Source organism: Carlito syrichta, unplaced genomic scaffold, assembly GCF_000164805.1.
Source record: "Carlito syrichta isolate Samal-C Ts95f unplaced genomic scaffold, Tarsius_syrichta-2.0.1 Scaffold309460, whole genome shotgun sequence".
In the NCBI taxonomy this organism is placed as follows: domain Eukaryota; kingdom Metazoa; phylum Chordata; class Mammalia; order Primates; family Tarsiidae; genus Carlito; species Carlito syrichta.
Genome location: NW_007253556.1, coordinates 282,566 through 296,375, shown reverse-complemented (window position 1 = coordinate 296,375; position 13,810 = coordinate 282,566). Strand labels below are relative to the sequence as shown.

Here is a 13,810-nt window from a genome sequence, read left to right as displayed (position 1 = left end):
AAAAACATAAATAGACATTATTAGCCAAATAAACAGTTACAATACCTTGCTTTCTTCCGCTGAAGCAGAATTGGCAATTCCTTTAGTAAGAGTTTGTGGCTGAAGAGTTAGGTAACTTTTAACTGAAGAAAAAAAATCTTAGGACCTCCCTCTTGTTAGCCCCACCCCTTGATTCATGTTCACAAGTCAGTAAACTCTTTCAGGCTTTTTTCAGTCAAAAGTTCAAATAAAAAGATAGATACATAGTTAATGCTTTGCCTGAATTATTTAATTACTCACATTTTCCAACGTCTGTCCACATGCAGAGACTTGAATTCTGACAAATTGTAACTCATACTTTCTTTCTTTTTTAAAAATCTCTTCTCTACTCTGCCAACTGACAGCAATTAATGTGGTTTCTCTGGTAGATTTTATGTAAAGCAAAAATACAAAGCTTCAAATTAGTGGAATAATAATGTGTGATGAAATGGAAATTATTTACTGGTGAATTACTTATTGTTAACCTGATAAAGTTGTTTTTACACACTACATGGGAGGCACCCGGGAAAATTTTCTGTTCTACTTTGGAGTGGTGATGTAGAACCCAGAGCATAATTCCAACAAATGAGATGTCAATTCTCCCTACCATGGAGTTTGGATTAATGCTTTAAACATAGTTATTGGGTGGGATGTTAGTTCCTCATTTTCTGGTTCTCTTTTATTTTCCTATATGAATGTTTCTCCACTCCTTCTTATTTGTTAGAAAGGAAAAAACGATAGATCAATTGTTTCATTTTCATGTTCATGGAGAAATGGTGAGCAGAGTGAGGAGAGAGATGGGAACAAGAGAAAAAATCCAAAAGGGATAAGGGAAAGGAAGGGTCTCTATAATGTATTTGGTATCTTTTTCTTCATGCAGTTCCCATTTTTCTCTTCAGAGAGGCACACATATCTTCTGGCAAGCTGGCTCAGCATTTATTACTTGAATGTTGATAAGGAAGCCAGAGCAATAATACTTTAGATTTCACTGGGAAATGATACCTGTTCTAGGAAATTCTGTGATGCCTGCTTGACTTGTGCTGAGCAGATAGGATTATCCACAGATGCCCCCAAGACTTGATTAGATGAAAATATCATGCACAGGTTCCAGACAGAAGGACTGCTCACCTTGACTGGCAGGAGTTCACCAGAGAAAGTGACTGGGGCTACATACCTGCATAGTAGAAGACTTGATCTATTTGCCTATGTTATAGTAAATGTGTCAGTGAGATTCTGCTGAATTTGGCAAGGTATTGTTTCATCTTTAAAGTCACAGGCTAAGTTTTCTTTTTTTTTTTTCTCCTCAAAACTTCTCTAGATTCCTTTCCTACTTACTTCTTGATTAAAACCCCTATACACTGCAAACATCAATAAGACATGGCTGTACATTATTTTGTTAAATGTTTGAGAGGAGTGCTAGAAAAGAGAAAGGGGTAATCATATCCTAAGTTAGTAGTACAGCATTATTAGCATAATTTTGTTTGTTGTTTTTATTTATGGTTTACTCTATGAATATGTAGGAGGATATACATATATTACTAGAGGATGGAGAAATGGGAATTGAATGAATAGGGAACAGAAATGGGAAGAAGAGTTTCTGGTCTAGTCTTTTGTATAATGGATGATGTTTGGACCATGTGAATTTATTAGGTATTCAAAAATTTTAGGAACAGAAAGAATAGCCCCAAGTGCATTAATATTAGTCTAATAGGAATCCTGAAAAAAAGAATAGATCAAATGGGGTAGAGGCAATTACGTAGATAATGAATATCTTAGACAGTTTAGGCTGCTATAACAAAATAGCATAGAATGGATGGTTTAAACAACAAACATTTATTTCTCAAAGTTTTGGAGACTAGAAATCTGAGACCAGAGTGTCAGCATGGTCATGTTCTGGTGAGGGTCCTTTCCTGGTTCACAGATTGCTGTTGTTTTTTGGTTCCTTACATGAGAGAGAAAAAGATCTGGTGACTTCAGCTCTAATAAGGGCCCTAATCCCATCATGGGGGTTCAGCCCTTATGATCTCATCCAACCAAAATGACCTTCCTAAGGCTCCACCTCCAAATATTATCACATTGAGGATTAGGGTTTCAACATATACTTTTTTTTTGGAGGGATACAAATATTGAGCCCATAGCAATGGCTGAGGGTTTCCTAGAACTGAAGTAAGATACAAGTCTCAAGATGGAAAAACATCTACTGATGAACAGGATAAATGTTTTAAAGCACAACTTAAAAAATACCCTTGATACAATGAAATATCAAATAACATCATCAATGATAAAAAAAATAATTATTAAAACTACAAGGGGCAAGCATTATCTTAACATCAACTTTTCCATCAACAATCAATGTGTCAAAAGATAGTAAAATCATAACCTAAAGTACTGACAAGTGCTTCGAACCCAGAAATCAATATCCGTATTCTAACCCAATAATGGAAGTAAAATAGGAATATTTTAAGACTCACAATGATTCGTTAAGATACCACTTAACACCTTGCTAAATGAAGTACTAAAGTACACAGTGAAAAATGAATCTAAATGTAAGTAAGGGAACGTAAGAAGAAAGAACCCTTAATTTTCAAGACCACCTGGTTAGAGGAAATTCACCATGATTCAAACATTAAAAAATGAACTGAGTCGTTTTCTGGGGTTCTATGTGTATGTTTAAACTAGCAGATGGTGAGACAGTTTTGCTACTGGCAGAGATAACATGGATCAGAATTATTAGTATTTATCAAGTACTGTATATGCCAAACATTCTTTTAACTACTTGATATATATGAACTTATGTAATGACCATAGTAACCTTGTGATAAAAGCACTATTTTCTGTAGTTTACACTAAAAGAAAACTAAAGCAAGAGGAAACACCACACCTGACTATGGTTGGACCACTCAAAAGCATTGGGACTGGGATATGGAGGCAGATAGTCAAGGTCCTAAGGCTACTTCTTTCAACTCCATGTTCCAGTGGGTCAAGCATTCCCGCCTGCCATCATAGGGAGTGTGGAACATTTTCATGCTCCAGCCACACTTCTGCAACGAGGAGTCAGACTCTGCTGCTAGTTTAGACTCCCCCAAACCTATGATTTGTCTTCGTTCTCAGGTCTCAAAAGTAGTCAGTGCTATTTGAAAGAAACAGCCTTCTGTTTTCCCTCCTGCTTTTGTGCTCAGAACGTCTCCACTGCTCTGGAACCTCAGTTCAATGACTGACTGATTCTGTGTCTGGATCGCTGAACTTGGCGGTTAGTCTTGGTGTCCTTGAGGTTTAGATATTGGCTCCAAAGGACTCTGAACTGGACTACTGTGAATTTCTATGCCTTGTGCTGCTGTGAGAAGGCAACTCTAATCAGTTTTTCACTCCATGATACCCACCCTCAGTGTTGCGTCTTCTTGCAAACGAGTGGTTATGCCCATGGCTCCTTTATTCTGCCTACTTTTTAGAGCTTTCCACAAAGTGAGCCATGATGCTCAGCCTCTAGGAACCAAGACTAACAGGTCTTATCATCTGCAGACCTAATAGAATGACAACAAACCTATCATTGTTTGAAAATATGTTTCTTTATTGTATATTTGTAATTTTATATCAGTTACAGACACATATGTGATATATATTGCTAGAAATATACATAACATATCTTTGTCTATTTTTCATTACTTTCTTCTAGGTATTTATTATAGAAGGGCATGGAGGGACACCTATTCACCTATTCAGCCTTCACTGTAAGAACAAGTAAAAGCATTTCTTTAGATAGGAAATTAACTGATCATCTACTTCAGTAACTTTATCAGTTACATTAAATAGACAGTGAGCAATAATAAAAAAAACCCACCATTATATAAAATAATAAATAACACAGTAAAAGTTAATCCTATTAGATAAACTAATAGTGAGACAAAACTTTAATAGGCATCACCTCATTTTAGCAAACCAATTGGTTAATAAGGTTGTCTTATAATTGATGATTATCTACTTATTTCTGTCTTTATTTTTAGTGTGAGCAGAAGTTGTTCAAAAAAGACATATGTAGAAAAAATCTCTAACTTTTTGGCACTTGGAAGAGCAATTTAGAGGCTTATGGCTCGTGCTACAAAATCTTGTGCAGAAACAGAACTTTTCAATTTGGAGGGGAGGAAAATCTGCCAAAAAATAGAATGATCTTGGTTATTTTGTGCATGATAAGGAAGAGGAAAGGATGATCTGCCACAAACTGTGGGCCTCCATGGCCGGTTCTCCCTGACATGACGCCCCCAGTGCCAGCTGCTGCTTCAGTGCCCTCCTCATTGACATCCACCGTGGCTTGATGGAAGACTTCAGAAAGAAACAGGTCATTCCTCTCTGACATTCCTGAGAAATTGGCCTGGCCCTTGTTGAAGGCATCATTCATGCCCATGCTTCTCAGAATGGATTTGAGTTCATAATGTTCCTCTAATTTGAACTGGGGAATGTACACCTCAACATCATCTTCAGCCATCATTTCCTTGCTGGTCCACTTTTTGAGCTTGTCATAGGTTATTTCGCTTTCCAGCTGCAAAGCAAAGCAAAGCAAAACAAAACACTGAGTGTTAGGAAAAAAAGCAAAACAAGTCTAATGCTAAAAATCAATGACTGTCTCTACTGTGGGTGATATAAAAAATTAATAGATTGGTCAAATCTTTTCAAGAAAGTAACATGAAGGACATAGCTAAGGCTTTGAATGAAATTTTGAGATATGCCATATTTACTGTCAACCGATTCACATATTTTTGTGAAAAATTACACACCATTTGTAAGGTGTTTACTTCATGAAAGGTAGGTTTAGCCTCAGAAGTTTAAAAAAATTGATGTTTGGATGCCTTACCAGCTCCAAGCCAGTGAATACATTGGCAATTTCATTTGGAAGCAACAGGAACATGCTGACATCTCCAGCATATGGGAGTTCTAGAATCTGAGCCTTCAGGTCCTGTATGTATCCAATGTTCAGCCTTTCACGCAAGTACATCATCTGCACAGGTATGCGCTGAGTCTAACGGTATTAAAAAGCAAAATGTGGAAGTCAGTGCTAAGATGTCAAATGATTTACAATTAGACATAAAGAGAATGTGTTCTACTTCAGTGTTGAATAAAAGTGTTTTTTGAAATCAACAAAATAAACTTTTTGTATACCTTATGGTGAGTACTTTGATCTTATTAGCTTGTTTATGTTTATATCTATTATTTAGTAAGATAGACAAAAATATTACTGATAATAATAATAATAGTAAAACACTAATTCAATAGCTACTAAGGCCAGGCACCCCAATAAGTCTCAATGAATACTACAACCTTTTGAATTGGATACTATATCATCTTCGTTTTACAAATAAATATGAAATACATGGTGGATAAGTAAGATCATAGCTTGCGAGTGGTTCAGTCACCATTTGAGTCCTGGCTTGTATAATTACAAAGCCCAGACCTTCAGCTCCACACACACTACCTTTTAGGAAATTATTGGATGATATTCAGTAGCTTGAAGGAGTCATCCCACTGCCCAACATATATTACTTGTAACCAGCAAGTTCTATAGGAAAATGAATGAGTGGTCTCTAATTTTTTTGTCTCTCTCTGACAATGTCTTAAAATACATGTTAAGAAAATGCAACTTGTTGACTCATACCAAGTTCACACGGAAAGGATAAAGCCCATTTAGTTTCTTCTCAAATGGAGTTTTCCACTTTCCTTTGAAGTAGACAGCATTCACCAGGACCATCTTGGTGTCTGCGTCTACAGAACCTTCAGGTAACAGGTTTGGGATTTTGCCTACAAAAAACAACAGCATATGTTTAGGTTTCATGATCAAGACCTACAAAGTTAGGATTTCTTGAATCTTTTGAGTAGATATTAGACTCAATGTCCACATCTGTCAAACTCTGCAGACATGTTGACCTTCAAGTTCAAGTTTTTCTCTCTATTATCTAATGCATAAGTAAAATTGAGACACATTTCATGAAGGTTTGTAAAATTCAAGAGAAAATGAAGAAATAATTCATTTAAAATTTTAAATTTAAGTCAAATTTGGAAAAAAAGATTTTCACCTTTTTTTGCTTTCTCAAAGTTTTGCAGCTGAGAGTCATTTAATTCAGAAGGAAGTGAATGAGAGACTCTTAAGGAAAATAATAGTGTCTTTCTACTGTATGTCACTTAATTCTTCTAGATCTGATCTCCACACTCTGTGGCTCTGATCCATTCACTCATTCAAAACATTGTTTTAAAGTTGTGCTGGACCTACACTAAGAGTAGTACACATGCAAGACATGGCAAGGGAAGAATTATTCTGGATGAACCTAGAATACTGGAAATAAAATTCAAAATCAGTTGTGAAACAATATGTGATAAGTTCTATAATTGAGCTAAATAATGCAAAATAATACAGAGAAGGGAGTTGAGTGAACCAGAGAAGTTTCTCAGAAGTGATATCATCTGAGTGTGGTCATTAAAAAAATAAAAATGCAGTCTTTTGTAGTGCGTATCTGCTCTGCAGAATTCTAACCACTAAAATACATTATTTTGTTTAATCTTTACAACTACTTTATTAGATGAGTAATTTTAGTGTGATTTCCCATAAAAGGACACCAGAATGAAAGAAGTTAACACCTTCTCAAGGTTATAAGGCTGATAAACTAGTAAAAAAAAGTCTGCCTCTTCAGTGCACAACCTTCCTTCTAATACTGCTGACAGATGTTGGACTCCAACAAAAAGATCACTGTCCTCTCAGCTTAAATACATACATTTAATATAACCATTCAATGTATTCCTCAAGCTATTAAAATGTTGGGTTAGTATTGAGGTCTATTGACGTTGAATTTACCTTTGTGATGCATATGACACCACTAATATTTGATCATAATATTTGGTAGGAAAGAAAATTATTTCAAACTGTTACAAAAGTTGGTAAAACAATCTACCCCAAAGACTGCTTGGCATTTTGGCAAAAAAAAAAAAAAACAACAAAAAAACTGATGGATTTACTGTCGTTTGATATAATGTTTAAAGAGAAAAACAATTCATTGTGTTCTTTAAAGAAAGCAAAACTTCCATGTATCATTTTAATTTTGATCTCCGTTTTTACTTTCACTTCTGTTGATTTAATCTCACTTTTCCTGCTTCCCTTCCTTCCTTTGTGTTGGTAGTTTGTCAAATTTTAGAACAGTATTTTAAAAATGCAAAATGAAACTAAAGAATAAAAAGGAAATCAACCATTTACAGATAAACACAATTTCTTTATGAAATTCCATAGAATTTAGTTTATGTGCATTTTCCATCGTGGCAACTAAGAGACCAAGTCACCAAACTATTTTTTGAAACAATGTTTGAAACATAGGAAGTTGATTGAGATACATTTTTTTGGCATTAGATTATCAAAATCTTTAAGCATTCAGTTAAAGAATTCTGGAGTTAGACTAACGGTCAAAAAAAGAGATAGCCCTCATTTCACCACTGTCAAAGGGATCTTAGATGAGCCAGTCTGTCCCTCAGAAACACGGAGTCCACAGCATGAAGTGGTGATTTGAACATATGCTCTCCTAGAACATTTTCAATCCTAACAATTCATAAATTTGTGAAACACCTAAACAATTCTGCATTCATAATAATCTCTATTTTCTCCTCTTAGAAATATATTCATATGTGGTTTTTCCACAAGTACTTACTTAAGACTCCTAATTCTCCCTGGACATTTAGAGGAATTAAGGATTTTTGCTGTGTCAATAGGAGTTCAAGAAGCCAGCAGTAGTCAAGTACAGTTGGCTGAACAACTGAGAACTCAAAAGTCAATTAGAGTTCTCCTGAGGACAGCAGGAGGTCACTGAAAGCTTTTAGTATGGGAATAGCATAATAAGCATATTATGTCACCTCTTTGTTTTCACCTCCTCCCCTTAGCACTGTACATTCCAGTCAGACCAGACTCCGTTCCTTTTCTGAAAGGGTCAAGCAGTCTCATCTCGGGGCCTTTGCACATGTGCTATACTCTGGATCTCTCCCCCCAAGCACCATGCCTTCCTCCTGGCCAGCTCAACCATATCTTCCCAATCACAATTTAAACATTTCTTAATTATAATCCAGTCAGATGCCTTCCCTAGGTACTCCCACACAGAGCCCATACTTTTCCATCAACACACTTATCATTCTCCATAGCTAGTGGCAATTTGATTGAATGTCTCCTTTAGACAGCAAGTTCTGTATTGGTAGCAATTATCTCCACATACAGTTCCTGACAAATAGTATATGGTGGATAAATATTTGTTGACTGAATGAATAAACTTAATAGCAATGAATAAATGATTCAATTACATTTAAGTCCTTGTAACAAATACAAATGGAGGCAAGAGCCTGTGAAAGGATTAAGGGCATCAGTTAAAATAGTAGAAATGTTTTAGGCAATCAAAAAGAGACAAAGCAGAAACCAAAAGAACTCAACAACGGATTGGTTTTGAATGGTGAAACAGAAGAAAAGTAAAATAATTTTATGATCCTTCTCTTCTCTATAATTCTTTGAAAATTTCTGCCTCCTCTTATAACCTATTCTAAGGTAACATCCAAGATCAGAATACTTAAGTACCGAACATGTGTCTTCTATTAGTGGGCTTCAATTTTTTTTTCATTTAAAACTACTCAGATGAACAGAAATAAAGGCACATTAACTAAAGTAACTAAAGTAGAACAAATTGTAGAAGGGTGAGAGCTATGTTCAAGGATGGCTAAAAAATAGATCAGAGTTTTCTAAGTGGAAAGAAGAAAATAAAATATTTCCTTAGTTTACCTTTGGTTTGAGTCTTGACCCAGGAATTAATCTTTTTTCTGGCTTCTTCTGCACATTCTAGGAAATCTATTGCCTGGGGTTCTGTAGAGTAATATTTCTTACAGAGTTGCATGTATTCCTTCAAAGCAAGAAAATGTCAGTGCTTACACAGAATATACATGAAACAAACCATAGCGTAATTGTAAATTAAAGGATTCCCATCAAGATTGGGAGACCTGGGGTAGGGTAGGAGTGAAGGATGGGTAGAGGGGTGGGGACTTAAGGGAGGAAATAGTACAGACCCCTTTCCCCGAACTCCAGTCTAACTATCCATTCTCTTGCACTCCTTGCATTATAGACACCGAATAAGAGGAAATAGGCTTAGATTGGGGGACAGTGGCCCTAGAAAACGGTTGCCTCCATTGTCCTATGACTTTGCAATTGGGACTTTTGCAACAGGAAGAGAAGGAACCCACACAGGAAGCAGAAGGGATAGCAGAAGGGTGGAGGCCAACCTTAGTGAGGTGGTGGGGAATTCCCACTCTGCTTGCATGAATTGTAGAATTGTAGAGAATTGCTTTGAAAGTGACCTAATTGCTGGTTTGGCGCCCAGCTATCTCAATTCAATTACAGGTTTTACTTACTTCCTTGAATCTTGCAGACTTCTCTCCAAACAGCTTATTGATACTTTCCAATAAATAATCCCCTGAAGATGCATTGATCACAGAGCTAAGAGAGCGGAAGGATGAATGAACTTTATCTTCAGCTTGTGCCTTAAACAAAAAGAAGGATTCTCAGTATATAATACAGGACTACTAAACAAGATATTTCTTAAGCAACGATAATGCTTTCTCAGTACAACAATAAAAAGTTTTATTAAAGGATACTTTTTTTTAGTATTTTAGAGGAATCTTGAGAAAGTGATTTTGATAAGGATGAGGCGTATTACAATAATAACAAATTTTTATTTGTATCAAATTTCGCTGTGTCTATGGATTGGATTTAATTAGGAGGTAACTAACAGTCTGGAAGAAAGATAGAATTCTTTTTTTTTGTAAACTTCAAAGTCTCTAAGGAATTTTGTTATATTTATAAGATAAATATGTTCTGAGGACCCATTGTACAGCTTGGTGATTATAGTTAATATTGCATTGTTTGCTTGAAATCTGCAGAGAGTATATTTTAAGTTTCCTCACTACACATACACACATACACATACACTAAGTGATAACTAATTATGGATATGTTAATTAATTTGATTGTGGTGATCATTTAAAAATGTATAGGTATATCAAATCATCCCATTGCATACCTTGAAGAAATACAGTTTTTATTTGTCTATACCTTGATGAAGTTGAGGGGGAAATGCTACCTCAGTAACGATTTAATAAAGTTCAGATAGATAGATAGATAAAACAGGTAGGTAGGTAGATAGATGATTAGGTAAATAGATGATAGGTAGATGAGAGGGAGATAGATAAGAGAGAGATAGATGATTGGATAGACAATTACAGAGAGAGAGAAAGAGAGATGGAGGAATATATATCTGAGGGTCAGTGGCTTCTCATGGAGTCACTGGGCCTGGCCTTCCCCATTTCTCAGTTGTTTGTTGCTCTCTACCCTCCTTCCTCTGGAAATCTTAATCTATACATTTGTATTCTAGGATTCTCTACCATGGTTTTAGAATTAATTACACATGTCCAACTAATGGTAGAGGGGTATGAAAGAATTTAACAATAGCCTTGATAGCCTTGGCCTAAGAGTCATGAGATCTGGATTCTGCCAAGGCTTTGCCCTTCATTATAGATATGAAGTATGACTAATGCCATGACTTTAAGACAAGAAGCTTCCATAAGTAAAATATAAAAGAAATATGAACAAATGAGTCAGATACCTTCAAAACAGCATCAGGATAAGTACCCTTCTGGATCTGCTGCATGAATTCACAACCAGTAAAATTCTCTGGGGTCACTGGAGTGACTTCACGGACTCCAACTTTGTTAAACTGAAGCACCTACCATCAGAATGGGAGAGAATGGTTATACTTTCCTGCTGAATTACTAAACTTTGAAAACCAAGGGTTTTAAGCAATTTTTAAAACCAACAGTGCTCACCTAGAACATTTACACATATCACATTCATACACAGAGATAAATTAGAAACAAGTTACAGGGGTCTGAGGACCACATGAATCTTGTAAAATAAGTCCACAGTTTCAGCTGACACAGTGAAGCTGGCCCTCTGAAGCTGCCTCAGATCCCCTTCCCACAACAGTCATCTGCCCTGTGTGGTCTGGCAGTCTCAACACCTGCAGCTCAGCCCTGTCACCCAGTCCCTCACCTCCCCACCTCCTTGGGATCCACTGGTCCAGTGACAGCTCTCTGTGGAGTCCTTGGTGGGGAAGAGTGGGTTGTAGTTGGGGCTTTGCTAATGAAAGAAAGGCAGACTTATCTGGCCAATTGGTGAATTTGGGGGCAAGAGGGAGAGGTTAGGGTTTATGAGAATTTTCTTTGCTCTTCAAGATAGACATCCTAAGAACTGCCTAATGCCCTCTGGAAAGAAGTGATCCCATTCTGCCCCCACCTTGGGGAAGAATATTTCCTGCAACAGCTTCTCTGGTTTTCTTCCATTCCCAAGAAGCAGACCCTTAAATCAACATTCTCCTAGGCAACACTAAAGCCTTCTTAATCACTGTAAAAGTCACTCAGGGAATCTCCTTGCAAGAGTGGGGATGTGGTCATGCTAAAACCACAGAGAAAACAGTGAGGCAGGCAAGATGACCAGAGAGACAGTGTGACCTGGACAGGCCTGTTGCCTCATTCTCAATACTCTACAGAGTTGGCAAAAACATTTCTTACTGACATACAGATCTCCTACAGTCTTGCACTCTCTAAGAGTTTCTACTTTCTATTTCTTCTTTTTTTTTTCCTCACTACAACTATGCTACCTCTGGCAGCTATGCCAATTCCCAACTATGTGGCCTCTTCTTGTTATAATGTCCTCAACTGTAAAATGAGTATGGTAGTCATAGCAACTACTCCATAGGATTTTCTATTAGGTGAATACATTCATAATACCTTTTAGAAAGAGGTGCCTGGCTAAGATACCAGTAACTATCAGCTACTATTACAACTATTGCTACTAATTGCTTTACATATTTCTAATCTTCCCAACTGCCTTACAGGTTTTACATTTTTATAACTACTTCATAGGTCAGAAAATTGAGATGCAGACTGAGATGCATAGTCTCTTTCTTTGTATTTGGGAGGCAGATTTGAGTTTGACTTTTGAAAATCTTCACATGCAGCAGAGTTATAAAAAGACTATATAAAATCCTTGCATAGTCCAAAGTGTTTAAAGCACTTTCTAGATACAGATTTATTGTCTGTGTCTAGAGTGATCAATCAGCTAATTTTTCTTCAGTATCAAAATCATTTCTTTTTACTTTAATAACTCAGGGCACCTCATTTAGGGTTTGCCATGAAATATATTGCTTCTGATTCCTTTATATTAAAAAAAAAACCCTATGACCTCAGTGTGTCCTAAAGTTTTCATGGCAGTGTACTATCTTTATTTTTTCAAGGCAAAAAATAAAAAATAAAATAAAGGAGAAGTGTTGCAAAGGGCTGCTCATATCAGAGAGTTGAGCAATTTTTTTTGTTGTAAGCCTCAATGTTTAAACTGTCACAAATACAGAGAATAATTCATCCATCCCTTGTCCTCCTGCAGTGATATTGGCCAATGTTCTCTGTGAAACTTCAGACTTCAAATGAGACCCACCTTACACAGGTCAACATGTACCTGGAAAGGATGTATATAGACTCCAGTACATTCATGGGAAACTGGAAATCAGCCGGCGGCATTTTGGTGTGACTGCCCGAGCAATACTTGTACTTAAAGCGTTCAGTTGTAACATTTGTGTGTACATGAATACCAAGGAGTTTTAATTATATGATGACCACATCCAGGCCATTAACCTAAGAAATAACATGATCACAATAATGTGTATGTGTTGAATGAATCCCCTAAGATGACTGTAGTGTGCAATTGAAGTAATTCAGTATATCTTCAAGTCCCCAGACTCAATGGAGAGGGTTCCCTGACTGATTCTGTGTCTATTCACAAGGAAAAAAGGAAGAAGGAAATTTCTGCCTTGATGCAGAAATCCCTCACAATGCTGTCCCGCAAACTGTCGACCTTGGTTCTGAGACTGGCCTTACATAACAGCCAGGCTCTATTTTGCTGAGGTGACCTCACAGATTTGATGACATGGCAAGGTTCTCTGAGACTATATCACTGTCTGTGTCTCTCTGTTAGTGTGGTGACCACAACCCTGGAACTTTTTTGTCTTTTGCAGACTTTATTATCATCATCAGGAGGAATTCTTTACGGGAACAGGGAATAAACACACCAAGGTGGCAGGGCAGAGGGAAGGAACCTGAATGAGGAGTCAGGAAATAGCAGAGGCTTCATTCACCCTGTCAGTGTTCTCGTCTGTACATTTGTCTTAAAATCGAATGAGATAGTGAGTACAAAGCACTCACTTTGAAAAGTAAGAACATTATGTTATTAAAATAGAAGGTGCGGCCACGGTTGACTATTTCCAGCCCTACAGGCTGTTCCACTCCCAAATGCCTTTGGTATCTACCATTGAGGGTTTTTGTGGTGTCACTGCTTTGTAGACTTAAGTCTAAAGAGTTCATGCTGTAAGGGCCGGTGCTTTACTAGCTTGGGATGATTGCTGACCTCATGAGACAAATTAATGTCCTGAGTATAAAACAAGAGCATTTCTACAGTTCAATTCAGAAGTCACTCAGTTCCACTGTGGAGCTTTAACTCAAACTCACCTTGGCCATCTGGTCTTCAGTGTTGCCCCTGGAGCCCATGTAGATTATGGCCATGGTGGACGAGATACTCCATGGGGAGAAGAAGAGGTTCTGACTGGGGCTGACTTTTGCCAGATGCTTGAAGAAATTGAGGGCAAAGATTGTGTTTGCCACGTATAGGTCTTCCATTGTTTCAATCTAG

The 13,810-nt window shown here is 37.0% G+C and overlaps 2 protein-coding genes across 3 annotated transcripts in view; both read right to left on the bottom strand.

The window, feature by feature from the left end:
• Window positions 1-4,880, bottom strand: part of SERPINB10 (serpin family B member 10) — a 24,129-nt gene extending 19,249 nt beyond the window's left edge. The window contains exons 1-3 of one of the 2 annotated variants that reach the window (XM_021717178.1): window positions 4,865-4,880; window positions 4,478-4,552; window positions 46-122 (exon numbers count right to left, since the gene is read on the bottom strand). The gene's annotated coding sequence lies outside the window, so the exon portion shown is untranslated. Of the gene's footprint in view, window positions 1-45; window positions 154-4,477; window positions 4,553-4,864 lie in introns of those variants that run through there. The other variant, XM_008067265.2, reaches the window with a different exon arrangement.
• SERPINB2 (serpin family B member 2) lies at window positions 3,993-13,810 on the bottom strand. The gene is made up of 7 exons (XM_008067264.2): window positions 13,630-13,810; window positions 10,677-10,796; window positions 9,427-9,555; window positions 8,804-8,921; window positions 5,663-5,805; window positions 4,865-5,029; window positions 3,993-4,552 (listed from the first exon to the last, which is right to left on the bottom strand). The coding sequence occupies exons 1-7, from the start codon at window positions 13,795-13,797 to the stop codon at window positions 4,142-4,144; spliced, it is 1,254 nt and encodes a 417-aa protein (XP_008065455.1). The 5' UTR covers window positions 13,798-13,810; the 3' UTR covers window positions 3,993-4,141.

Bases quoted from the DNA above. Each gene is read 5' to 3' on its own strand.
- SERPINB2 (XM_008067264.2), bottom strand. From the start codon at position 13,797: ATGGAAGACCTATACGTGGCAAACACAATCTTTGCCCTCAATTTCTTC. The intron at 8,922-9,426 runs GTAAGTAAAACC...CTTGCTTTGAAG, and splicing joins AGTCTGCAAGATTCAAGGAA to GAATACATGCAACTCTGTAA. The intron at 5,030-5,662 runs GTATGAGTCAAC...TAATACCGTTAG, and splicing joins ATCCTTTCCGTGTGAACTTG to ACTCAGCGCATACCTGTGCA.